General features: G+C 27.1%; 2 protein-coding genes across 2 annotated transcripts; both read left to right on the plus strand.

The window, feature by feature from the left end:
• Positions 1 to 230: 230 nt before the first annotated feature.
• Positions 231 to 12,556, plus strand: LOC145830154 (long-chain-fatty-acid--CoA ligase 1-like). The gene is made up of 15 exons (XM_082938048.1): positions 231 to 345; positions 4,175 to 4,277; positions 4,592 to 4,659; positions 4,838 to 5,039; positions 5,338 to 5,546; positions 5,768 to 5,896; positions 6,816 to 6,919; positions 6,984 to 7,092; positions 7,351 to 7,478; positions 8,554 to 8,669; positions 8,750 to 8,932; positions 9,049 to 9,134; positions 9,547 to 9,663; positions 11,414 to 11,620; positions 11,987 to 12,556. Exons 1-15 carry the CDS (start codon positions 268 to 270, stop codon positions 12,122 to 12,124), a joined length of 1,977 nt encoding a protein of 658 aa, XP_082794174.1. The 5' UTR covers positions 231 to 267; the 3' UTR covers positions 12,125 to 12,556.
• On the plus strand, positions 2,256 to 3,038 carry LOC145830191 (membrane-bound acylglycerophosphatidylinositol O-acyltransferase mboat7-like). Its single transcript, XM_082938105.1, has one exon. The coding sequence runs from the start codon at positions 2,256 to 2,258 to the stop codon at positions 3,036 to 3,038; it is 783 nt and encodes a 260-aa protein (XP_082794231.1).
• Positions 12,557 to 13,222: the final 666 nt, after the last annotated feature.

The raw sequence follows: 13,222 nt of genomic DNA on the forward strand, positions 1-13,222 counted from the left end.
TTAAAAATACATAACTCATACACTTATAACTAAGAAAGATTAAAAACTATTTACAACAAAAACAAAATACTTGGCATTTTGTTTGTATACGCTTTTCATTTCAAGTTTTGTTAAAAACTAGTGTATTTCTACTGAGTGAAACTACAACTAATTTTTACCTGCAAAACATTTTTTATGAACAATTTCATAACTTATGCCTGTATTTTTTTTAAACTTATGAATAAATACATAGGTAGACATTTGTTATTGTAGCAAATAAAAGTCATTATGGCTAATAGTGAATACAATGAAGATGTTCATCATTCTTCCTTCCTTCAAAATCAAACAGTGGAAGATGAAAATAGGGTAAGCTTCTATAAATTTACATGTTATAACTAATCTAAGCAATTTTTAGCTAAACTTTGATTACCTTTAAAGAGATAAATACTTTCAATATGTTTAAGGTTTTGAATGTTTTATATTTTTATACACTTTTAAAAGTTAAATTAGTTTTTTGAAACAAGTTTAAAGGTACACACAGCACACGAAAATTTTTTTTTTTATAAATTTTTATTGTATATGTTTAATGAAACAAAATACATCTTGAAGAAAAAATCTAAAAATAACGGTTTTTGTTTTTTAATGGTGCTAAAACGATTACACAAGAGTTAATTTACTTTTCTTTAAGCTAAAATTATGGTTAATAGCTTGTACTAAAAACTAGTGAAAACTTTAATAAAACTAGTGATTTTTACATTGAAATATAAAAATGAGGTAATGTAGAAATAACTTAATGACAGCCAGAATGCGGAAATAATTTTAAATATGTCTAGAATAGTTAACTTTTACGTAAACTTCAACATAAGTATAGGCTCTACTTACTTTAAATAGATAAGAAATATAGTTTTTGGTACTTTAGTAATAACTTGAATAAATGTAATTAAACTAATAAAAGTTAACTTGCACTGCAGGTTTTTACTAAGAAGTAAAACTAACATTGTAAAAAAAAAAAACAAAGCTGTTGTTTATGTATTTCTTACTACTTTACAAATTTAACATGTTTATAAAACAGTTTAAAGTATACTTTTGTAAAACCGAAACTTAATAAAGCTTTTAAATAAAACAGTTAAAAAACTAAATTACTTAATCATTTTCAAACTAATACATTGTAACAACAGTTTAAAGTGTAACGGAAGCTACAGTTCCTTTAAACTTTTACGCTTGTTTCATTGTATTATTTTAAGATAGTTGACTATAAGTAGCAAAAAGCTTTTTGTATGAATAATAATTTTTTTTTGTTTCTTGTTGTAAAAATAAATTTAGATATTTTTGTGTTTTTGAAATCAGAACATTAATGAGTTTTGATTTGTTTATTAGAGTAGAGACATTTCATATTTTTGCATGTTTTTAAAAAAGTCGCTATTAGCACGTGACAAACAAAGCAGCGTGGGTGTTAATGATTTTGTAGCAACAACAACACTTAAAACTTTTAGCTTTTGTTTCTATTTTATCAGTTTTTTCTTTTTTTTACTTATATTATAATTTTTATTTTTAATTGCTTTTTTTTTCATTTTTTACCAATCTGTTAGGTAGTTTTAATTTCAAGTTTTTGTTTTATTAAAAAAAAGTTTTAAGTCATACTTGTGAAGGTAATTTTGCAATAGCACACCATGAAGCTTACAGAGCTTTCTAAAGAAGTTCAGTTTGTTTCGATAATTATTGGATCAATTTTCATCGGTATTCCATTAAGATACCTAAAAAGGCCAACAAGTAGAAAATTTATTCCCGCAGCTATCGGGTTAACAATGGTTTTGGTATTTTGTAGAATGCAAGCATTTCATTCCTTGCTTTGCTTTATTGTTATTGCAAGTTTAATAAAGTTACGTGTTACGTATTTAGTTCCTGCATCTTTTACATGGTTGTTTTCATACTTGTTTTTTATGAGTCAACTCCAGAATCTGGGGCTTGAAAAACAATTTGATGTTACGAATACTTTGCATTTTATTGTAACTCTAAAGCTCATAAGCATCTCTTGTGACATATCAGATTTTCGAAGGAGGTTAAAAAACGACGAAAAAAAAAGAAGTACTGCTTACATTTCAAATTTTGAAAATGAACCAAGCGTATTTGATTTGTTTTCATACACTTATTGTTATGCCGGTCTGTTTACCGGTCCATTTTATACATTTAAAACATTTATAGACTTTACAAAACAGCCGTCAACGGCATTATATAAAAATTCCAACTTTACTATTGAAACAAAAAAAATACTGTCAATGTTATTCTTAGGTTTGTTGCATTTTTTGCTGCCGAAAGTGACAAACTACAAGCTATTGATAACGAGCGAGTATTCGGAAATACCCTTCTACTACAGACTACTTTACCCGTTCCTGTTTCTCATCGAGCAGCGCTTCAAGTTCTACTCAGTTTGGCTCGGCGCTGAGCTTTCTTTCCGGTCTCTCAACTTCGGTGCATACCCCGAAATCACCACGCCGAAACCGGGGTGTGGCCCGACTTCCAACTTCGATCAAATCAACACTTATGACGGGCGAGCGATCAGCTTTGCCACGATAAAAAACATCGAGCCTATGGAGCTCGAAAAGGCAGTTAGCATGAGGGAAATGATGAACCGCTGGAACCTTTCCGTCAAGTGGTGGCTGGGTCATTACGTGTTGAGAAGATTTCCTGTTAAACCTCTTGGCCTGCCTGTTTTGATGTTCACCAGCGCTTACCTTCACGGAGTCAAACCCGGTTACTACCTTGCCACTCTCTCCACAATCCCGCTGATGAAAGCGGAGGAGGTTATAGGGGAGTACATACCTGCACTGCTACCGAAACGACTTCGGCCGGCTTATACGGTTTATGCTTGGTTCATGTGCTACCGGGCTTTTGAATACTTGAGCGTGGCGTTTTACTTGGGTTTTGATGAAGTAGTGAACATATGGGGATTTTTGAATTGGTACATTCATTTGTATGCTGTTGTAGTAAATGTTGTTTTTCTAATTTCAGTAAGTTTTAAAATAAGTAAATTTTCGTCTTATAAGGCTAAAAGCTCTTAAATGTTTTACATTTTTACACTAAGCAGTGTTTAATTTTTCTTTATGGTTTAATGTTTTATAATTTAAACAATTACTTTTGCTTTCAGTTAATCTATTTTTAAGCATTTATTTGTGTCTTATCTATTTTTAAGTTTAAAGTCTTTCTTTTTTCTATTTAAGTTTAACAAGAAAAACAAAAAAAAAATCGTGTTTGGTTTATGCAGATAAAAGTTTCAAAAAATTGCTTTTAAAAATCTTTATAAAATGTTTATAAAAAATAATATACACAAGAAATACTACAAAACTAAATAATTATTTATCTTTTTCAAACAAGGAACTTTTTGAAGAATTCCAAACCAAACTTTAAACTAATAAAAATATTATCTTACTAAATAGATAATAGTCAACTAACAATATTTTTTTTTGTTGTATAAATATTCTAAACTATAAATTAAATTATTGAAGAAATAAAGCAAATGTTCATATTTTGACCTAATTTAAATATTCAAAACTGTAGGGTTAAGCAGTTTAAGCTTTATTTTTCTTAAGTCATTGATAAAGCCTACATTTAAAAGTTTATTTAAAAACTTGCATAAACTAGAAATAAACAATGTTGGTTACTGTTATTTACATTTACTTAGTGATATACTTTATTTAATGATTAGTTTTTGTGCGTGTTTTATGGTTTAAAATAACTATACCAAATGACAAGATATTCAAAAAAGTAAAATTATACCTTTTATACAGTTATTGTAGTTTTTTAATAATGAAATATAAAGTTCCTTTTATGGTCGAAAAAAATTATGCATCATCTCCTAGCAAAAATGGCTAAAATATCATTTTAGTTGAAAATGTTAATCAAATATTTTTTTTTCGCGTAAAGCATATAATTTATAGCAAAAAATGCTTACATCTCTTTAGCTATAGTTTACAAAACGTAAAATTTTTAAATGCAGTCAATTTAAAATAAGATCTGTCTTTACGAGTAACTTTTTTTTATTGTAAAAATGATTTCCACTTCAAGTTTTTTTAAAATTCATTGTTGTTCTCAAATCTAATTTGCATTAAAAAAAGACAATACACAAGCTATGATTTAGTTTTTTTCAGTAAACAAAAATAAAATAAGCATGTAGAACTAGCATAAAATAACTTATCAGGTAAGGAGAAACCCTATGATGAAACCTGGTAAGCCAATAAGCTGTTTGAGTTTAGAGATGCAAACACTTCACGACGTTTTTATGGCTGGTCACGGAATATCGCGTAAGTTTTACGTCATGAAAATTGTTTATGTTATAGTTTTATAACTGTGTTTATGTTTTATTTAAAATCTGTTAAATGCTTCCATCGCATAAAAGCAAAACTAATTTTTTATACAAGTACAAGTTGCTTTGATTCGGTAGTATGATATAAGCTTTTATTAAAAAAATTTCTTAACACAAAAAGTATAAAAAGGTACTTTTTTTAAGTTTAAAATTATTTTTTAAACCTAAATTCATATCAACAACAATATCTTTATAGGACGCTACTATCAAAAAAAACAGTCTTAAAACATTAGTAAAACGCTTTTTTTTTAGAAAACGATCCCTGCGTAGGATTTCGCCCTGAGCCTGAAGCCGAATATTCCTGGTTAAGTTATGATGAGGTACATTTGTAGTTTAATAAAAATTGTTGTTGAATAAGAAATACAGCAGCTAATTAGTTAGTCGAAATTATAAAACGTTTGAATAAAAGAATTGTTTCAACAACTTTCTTTATTAGAATAAGAAAATGTTAATGACTACACAAGCTTTAAGTAGCTAAAATAGGCAAAAAAAAAACAGGTACTTGCACAATCGAAAGCTTTTGCATCGGGCCTTGTCAAAAAAGGGGCGCAGACAAACCCGGATCAGTTTGTTGGAATATTTTCGCAGAATCGAGTAGAATGGAAACTGACTGAACAGGCTTGTAACAGCTACTCAATGGCAATCGTGCCTCTGTACGACACTCTCGGACAAGAAGCCATTGAACACATTGTTTCACTTTGTTAGTGGTTTAGTTGAAATAAAATAGACTTACTTTTTGTCTATACATATTCTATACATTTACTTTTTATTGATTACTAAAAAAAAAGTTAAAGTTTATATTTTTACTGTGTTTTTAATTAATTGTTATAGTATAATTTTTAATTTTTTTGATACATTTACAAAATATTTAACTGAATTAATTACTTTGAGTATACTTTTAAAAATCTACTAACTAAAAACTATTTGCAAAAAATTGTTCAGACAACTTTTTAATGTTTCTTTTTTCTTATATAATGTTTCATAAAAATGTTAAACAGGTGAGCTTAAGATAATAGTTGTTGATAACGAAAAAAAAGCAACTACCCTTCTTAACTGTGTCAACAGTGGAACATTTAAACTAGATTTAGTAGTTATAATGGATGAACCGAGTATTAAAATAAGAGAAAGTGCTAAAAGTAATGAAGTTGAACTAATGACTTTTAAAGAAGTAGTAGAACTTGGAAAAGAAGAAATATTAGACATAGTTGTTAGTTTAAATAGATAAATTCTGTTTTAAAAAACTGTTAAAAACATGTTATAAAGTATTTTTTTAATTGTTTGTTTTGGTAAGAAACTACTTGTCGTTTAAGTTTAAATACTTAAAGTAACTACAAAGTAGTAAAGAAAAAACAAAAAATCTTTTTCGTTTATACTTGTTTTAGCATTTTAAGTTTGTGCAATACTAGTATTTTAACAACGTGATTACAGCCTCCGAAGCCATCAGACCTTCACACTATATGCTTTACTAGCGGCACCACAGGACTTCCAAAGGGAGCAATGCTCACCCACCAAAACGTTGTCTCCAACTTGTGCGGTGTCTTACTTCTAGGAAAAAATGTTAGTTCTAATAAGCTTAGCGCTATGTTTATTATTATTTACTAACGTTTTCTAAGTGAAACTATAAGTGCTGCAATGCTGCAACAATACAGTTTTAAAAGTAAAATACCTGAATGAACTAATATTATCATTTGAAATATGTTTATGTATATTTATATTTTGTGTTAGTTGATAAGTTGTTGAATATAAAAAATGCATATAACATTACGACATAGTAAAATAGAATAAGAAAAATAAGATGTTTTGTAACTCAACAAAGTACTACTTATTTTATGAGTATAAACCTACTGTCATAATAAATAAATTATTTAAACTTTTGACATTAAATGAGTTAATTAAAAGTTTACAACTAATAAACAAAGTCGACTACTATAAAAGAATAAAGATTTCTAGGAAAACTAGCTACTAGCCTTTTTAATAACAGTTTCAATGTTTTACACTTTTTAAATTATTGTAATTACTTTAAAAAAAGGGTAACTTCTTCGTTATAAAAATTAGCTTATATAACAATTTTTTAAGTTATGAAAACACGTTTTTCGTCAATATTTTGTATGTACTTACATAACTTTAGAGCTTTTATGATAAAAATAAGAACAGAAAATTTTCTTTGAAATAAAAAATTAAAATGCTTCTTCTTTATCTTGAATAATTTATAATATTGACGGGCGCTTATCACTAAGGAAAACACTTTGTTCCTTTAGCCTTAAAAAGTATTTTAGATACGAGTTTCAATTTATATAAAGTATAAAAATCAGTACAGTTTACAATACATTGTAAATACTTGAATTTGTTAAAATTTATATTAAATTTATTGTTTTTTAATAATATTTAAGTTTTTAAAATGTTTAATTGTATCTCTACAAATAAAACAGAAATTTTTTTTTTGTCAAATTACTAAAACTATTTGTTTTCTAAACAGGACTTTTTGAAGTTCAGCAAAGATGATGTGCACATTTCTTATCTGCCGCTTGCTCACGTTTTTGAGCGTGTTATGTCAGCCATCACTTACATGCATGGTGGAAGGTACGAAATCTATTCAAAGTTTTAGCTTTATAAACAAATTTTCAATATGTATTGTACAAAACAGAGTCGGTTTTTTCCAAGGAGACATCAAGCTGCTTCTTAGCGATGTTGGAGCGTTGAGACCAACAATATTCCCTATGGTTCCTCGTCTTATTAATAGAATGTATGACAAAGTGAGTTTTTCATGTTTAAAATAAAAAAACTAGCCCAGATTTATTTGCTTTGGTAACTCAAAAAAATGCTTGTAAAATTAAAAAAACTTAAAAACTTAAGTTAATTATTCAAATAATTTCAAATTTGATGCTTACTTTGTTATTTTTTATGTAACTAAAAGTTTGTAAAGTACAATTATAATTTTTTTGTGAATTATGAAAGCAGTTATAAAAAACCGCCATAATAGCCTAGTTATAAAAAGCAACAACTTAATCAAGATCCACCAAGGAGTACAAGCTTCATGTGTGAAGTCCATGTTACTTAACATGGCAAAAAACAGCAAGTTGGAAAAATTGCGGCAGGGAATTGTGACAAGAGACACATGGTGGGATACGCTAGTCTTTAAGTTAGACTTTCACTATATAAGTTTTTCAAAAGGTTAAAAAATGTAAATAAGTTTAATTCAATACACTTTTATTTATGCCTAATTTTTTTACATTAGTTTCACAATAAAATATTTCTGTTGTTTCAAATTTTATTTTCAAATTCTTACTTGAGTATAAAAATAAAAATGAGCATAGTAAATTTTTAAAACCTTTACAGCGTATAGAAGAAATTCTATATTTTTATCAAATAGATATAATCTTGAATCTTTTTTAATTTTTTTTTCGTGGATGGAAAAGTCTACAAGTTTTGGAAAAAAATAACTATTAACAATTAATTAAAAAATTTCTTTAAGGAAATAGAAACAGTAGTTGTCAGTCCAAGAAATAAATATAAATAAAATAAATACGTTTAGCTAAAATGACTGAATTAAAAACAACCTATCTAAGTGTTTTTTGGTTTATAGTATTTAAGAAAGTTTAGTAACCAGCAAAATTTGATATAATAAGTTATTTTTTTCTGTGAAACTCTTCAAACAATCAGTCCCCAAGAACGCTAAAGACGGGCTTTTATTAAAATATATCATTTATTTTAGTTTTAGTGTTTATAAAACACTGAGTAAATGTTTTTTAGTTCAGAACTTTTAAACATAAATTAAATTCCAAACTTTTTAGCAGTTTTTCGCGTATCTAAAAGCTTTTGTGACAATTTGTAAACACAATTATCGTTTTTAAGCACTTTAAGATTTATAAGTTTTAAGTTCATAAAGTTATTACTTATGCTTTTTGTGACAAAGTTTACTACAAAGTTTATAAATAGGATGTTGCACTGTTGTAAAATACTGTTGTGGATGTTTAGAACTAGAAGAAGTAATATACTGACTAAAAACATAGTGAAGTTATTTACTTAAATAAAATCTAAACACTAAATTTATTTACATCAAAAAACATTACATACTGGAATTGTTCTATTTCAATGTATTTATAACCATAATTTTTTTCGCACTTATGGACTGTGTTTAAAGTGTGAATTCAAGTAGCAGACTACTGCACTTAATCATTACTTTTGTATCTGTGTTTATGAACTTTTTTACTCAGAAAAATTCAAAACCTGTTCGGCGGTAGAGCAAGAATTTGCGTCACAGGAGCAGCTCCCATTTCAAATGAAGTTCTCAACTTCCTGCGTGTCGCACTTGGAGTCAATTTCAGCGAAGGTAAAAATTACAAACTGCGAAATCTCAAAATCAAAGCCCATTTATTAGTAATGTTTTCTTAATTTCTTTCATATTTTAAGGTTACGGTCAAACGGAAGCAACCGCAGCGATCTCAGTAACGGTGCCCGGAGATTTTTTCAGCGGGTCGGTCGGCGCACCGGCTCTGTGCAATGAAGTCAAGCTGGTCGACGTGCCAGAGATGGAATATTTTGCAGCCGACGGGAAAGGAGAAGTCTGCGCCAAAGGCTTCAACGTGTTTAAAGGTTTTAATTTAACTTTCGGTTTTGTTGTCAATTTTTTGTACCTTTAGTCAGCCAAGCGTTCGATAGTTTAAGTTAAATTTCTAGTAAAAACAGTTAAAAAGTTAAATTTGTTTAAGGTTACTACAAAAACGAGGCGAAAACGAAAGAAGCATTGGATGAGGACGGTTGGCTCCACACGGGAGACATTGGAATGTGGATGCCGGTTAGTTGATTGGTCAATGAAAAGTAAATATATTTATTGAAAAAAACCAAAATTTATTTAAGTTGTAATTTTTCGAAAGATTTGCAAAGTATTCTTTTAGCGTAAACAGAAAAATTTGTTTTTTTGTTCTGTGTTTTACTAATTACTAAATACTTGAAGGTTTAGAGTAAAATGTTTATAAGTTTTTTGACACTGTTTTAATACATCAAATATAATCAATAACTCAGTCTGAAATTACAAAAATATAACTGTGTTTGTTTTTTTAAGACTTAAATAGTTAAGTATCTTTAATTGTTTTTATACTACATTTAAAAAATTAAACTAGACAACTTTAACTATAGTTTATGAAAAAATAAGTTACTTTATTTAACTTTTTCTAGCGAAGTTAAAAAAAAGCATTTAAATATTTTAGAACGGTGCATTGAAAATTATTGATAGAAAGAAGCATATATTAAAGCTGTCTCAGGGTGAATACGTTGCTCCAGAAAAGATTGAACAATTTTTGACAAAATCAACTCCAGTTGCCCAGGTAATAAAACATATATATGATGTTTAAATATATCATCAAAAAAATTCACCTATTTGGGTATACAAACTTTATTCTTTTCAATTGAAAAAAAAAAATTAGTTACCAAAACATTTAAATCAACAGAACATAAAAAATTACTATCGCTTTAAATTTAAAAAAGTTTTAATACGTTGATAATTCTACTATCCTCAAGCTATAAACTTTATGTAGGCAGTAACTTTAAATATCTAGTGTAAGTATTTACACTTTGTTATTTATTGGGTAATAATTATAGTTTACTTTTGTTTATTTTCGCATAAACTGTTAAATAAAAAATCTCTAAAGTTCGAAATAAATAAGAAGTTAAAAGTCTAATGACATATAAGAAAATTAATCATAAAAATTTTAAATTTAAATATTACGTTTATAATTTCAAGTTTAAATAGATTTTGATTCATTTTCACTAAGTAGTATATATTTAACTTTTACCGTTATATTTTTAAATGTTTGTGATTTTCAGTAAGTTCAATATTTAGTTTAGCTATTTATAGGGCTTAGTGTAATTAATGTAAATAGAATTTTGTAAAATCTTTTAAAAGGCTTGTAAGGTAACAGTTTATAGAACAGACAAAAATGTTTTAAAATTATTCTCTGCAATAATTACATCAAAAGCTGTGAAGTTTTAACAAAGATAAAGTATTTTCAATGGTCAAAAAAATATGCTGACAGTTCAAAACCAGTATCTATTACAAAGCTCGCCACAAAATATTTTTACGTTTAATTAGAACATTGGTTATCGCGTGACTAGAGGTTGCTTTTTTGTGTGCAAAATTCCTGACATTTTTTCAGCTTAATGAACCGGTAGTGTACCTGGTTAACCTAAATTTTCCTACGTATATAACAGTAAACACGTTTAAATAATTTAAGTACAACACATATAAATAGTTAATATATGGTTAAGCCTTAAGTTTCAAAAATAGTATATTTGTTATATAAAGTAGATAAAGTATTTTTGTGTAAAGAAGTTTATAAAACTTTCTGAGCTATGTAATAAAATGATAACATTGTTCTGCTTAAAATTAATAGATAAACAAACGCGTTGTTAAAAATATCTTAAATCATAAACTTATCTATATGCGTACTTTTTACATGCCTACCACTAATAAATTTAAAAAGCTTTTGTTTACTAAGAACCTTTTAAACATGCTACAAAAACATGTTAGTGTGAGAGAATTTTAAATTGTTTCTATAAACAACATTGTTTATTTTTGACAACTATTTATTAAAAAAAAAAAACTTTTTTTAAACATTATAACTGATTTAAATCACAAAAATTCTTTTAATTAATAAAAAAGCATCAAAAAAATTGAACCGAATTACAGTTTGTATCTAATACAACACTCATACTTTATTTAATATTAGTAAAGATTAAAAACAGTTTGTGATATCGTATTCACTATAAAATAAAATTCAACTTTGCTTAGTTTTTTGTAAACTAGATTCATTTTTAGGTATACGTCCACGGAAACAGTCTGAAGTCCTATTTAAAAAACTTTTTTTAAACATTATAACTGATTTAAATCACAAAAATATGTTTTAGTTAATAAAAAAGTATCAAAAAAAAAAAGAATCGAATTACAGTTTGTATCACATACAACACTCATACTTTATTTAATATTAGTTAAGATTAAAAACAATTTGTGATATCGTATTCACTATAAAAATAAAATTCAGCTTTGCTTAGTTTTTTGTAAACTAGATTCTTTTTTAGGTATACGTCCACGGAAACAGTCTGAAGTCCTCCCTCGTATCAGTTGTGGTCCCTGACCCAGAAACAGTTTTTAACTGGGTTTCTTCCAAAGGAATAAAAGGAGACGCAACACTGGAGGCGCTCTGCAACAACCCGAAAGTGAATGAACTCATTTTGAAGGAGCTCAAGCAGGTCGGAGGCGGCAACGGCTTGAAAGGCTTTGAGATTGTAAGTTTCGTTGTAAAACTACGTTGTTTTTATTTTCACGCATACTAACAGCTGTTTGATATGTCTATTTTAAAAATAGTTAAACTTTCAACCTTGTTTTCAAGCTACTGAACTTTTTTATAAAGAATATATACAGTTTGCTAAAACTTAAATATTTATTGAACAAGTCTGTTTTTTTTTTCGTACAAATTTCAAAAAAAATTTTTAAACTTTATGTAGTGTAAATAAAGTTAATACTTTTTTTAGCCTATAAAAAGCTTTGCTGTTTTTTTTAAGAAGTATAAACTAACTTGATGAGCTAAAATATCGTTTTATTTGATGTTTATAAAAACTTTTTTTTATCAATTTCAAAAACCAATATTACAGCCAAGAAAAGTTCATTTGAGCCCTGAAATGTTTTCAGTAGAAAACAACTTACTCACGCCTACATTCAAGTCAAAGCGACTTCAAATTAGTAAAAGGTATGCTGAGCAAATTGACGCTATGTATCAAGATCTTGATTGAAAAAGTTTGGTTTTCTAAGTTAATGGAAACTAACGCCAATAACCAGAGTTTTTTTTGTACAATAATGATTGTTTCAGCTAATACCTTCAGTTTGTTTCTTACCAAGTAAAAAAGATATTAAGTTGTTACATACAACCTATTTTTTCTTAAATAAAGAGAAAGCATTTAATAAATTACTGGTAGTTAAAATAAAAATTAAGGTCTCTTTATGACTGGTAAAGTAAATTTAAGCTTACATATTTTTATAGAGAATTTTTCAAACAATCAAAAATTTTCAATTTACTACAAAATTAAAAAATACTTTTGCACACTATATAAGCTATGATCAAAATTTAGAAGTAAATGACTTATATTTGATTATCTACCTTGCCTTAGCTTAATTTGTTTCTTCATATATTTAGTATACTTATCATTTATTAACTTTTGCAAATATTTTGGAAATTTGCATTCGTAAAAGTACTTTTTCTTATTTTAATAAACCTTTTGAACTTCTTCTTATTTGCATGTAAAAAGTTGCCAAAGGTAGGACTTAACGCAATAAACAATCTTAGAATTTGACAACAGTGTATATCTTATTAACAACTGCAAATAGATATGTGTGTAACTTTACAAAAAAATATCAAATTATTTAAAACAACTTGTTTAATATATTAATACAGAGCTAATTTATACAAATGTAGTAAAGAAAAAAATTATCAATTTAATTTCAATCGGTCTTGAGGACGAAACCGTGTCGCAGATTTTAACGTGGACTGCTGTTGGGCTATGCTTATATAGCTTAAAACCATAGTTACCGACTAGGTTTTTTTTAATAAAAGACCCGGACTAAATAGTTTAAATTTAATACAACTATAATCAAATTGTATATTGTACACTTTGAAAATACAAAACATTTTTTAAACACCGACAATTATTAGTTAGGAATTTTAAAACAAACTAAATTACAAACAGAACATATAAAGTTTATTAGAATATATAACATATGAAAACAAAAGCCATAAATAAACATGGAGAATTAAAAACATACAATCAATAGTAATTTACTTTTAAAACTCTAAAAACGTTTTTAAATTGTTTTGAAAAAAAATAAAAAACAAT

The sequence above is a fragment of the Thalia democratica genome, chromosome 2, assembly GCF_965202585.1.
Source record: "Thalia democratica chromosome 2, ktThaDemo2.hap1.1, whole genome shotgun sequence".
NCBI lineage: Eukaryota > Metazoa > Chordata > Thaliacea > Salpida > Salpidae > Thalia > Thalia democratica.

Bases quoted from the DNA above. Each gene is read 5' to 3' on its own strand.
- LOC145830154 (XM_082938048.1), top strand. From the start codon at position 268: ATGGCTAATAGTGAATACAATGAAGATGTTCATCATTCTTCCTTCCTT. The intron at 4,278-4,591 runs GTAAGTTTTACG...CTTTTTTTTTAG, and splicing joins GGCTGGTCACGGAATATCGC to AAAACGATCCCTGCGTAGGA. The intron at 5,547-5,767 runs GTTAGTTTAAAT...ACGTGATTACAG, and splicing joins AAGAAATATTAGACATAGTT to CCTCCGAAGCCATCAGACCT.
- LOC145830191 (XM_082938105.1), top strand. From the start codon at position 2,256: ATGTTATTCTTAGGTTTGTTGCATTTTTTGCTGCCGAAAGTGACAAAC.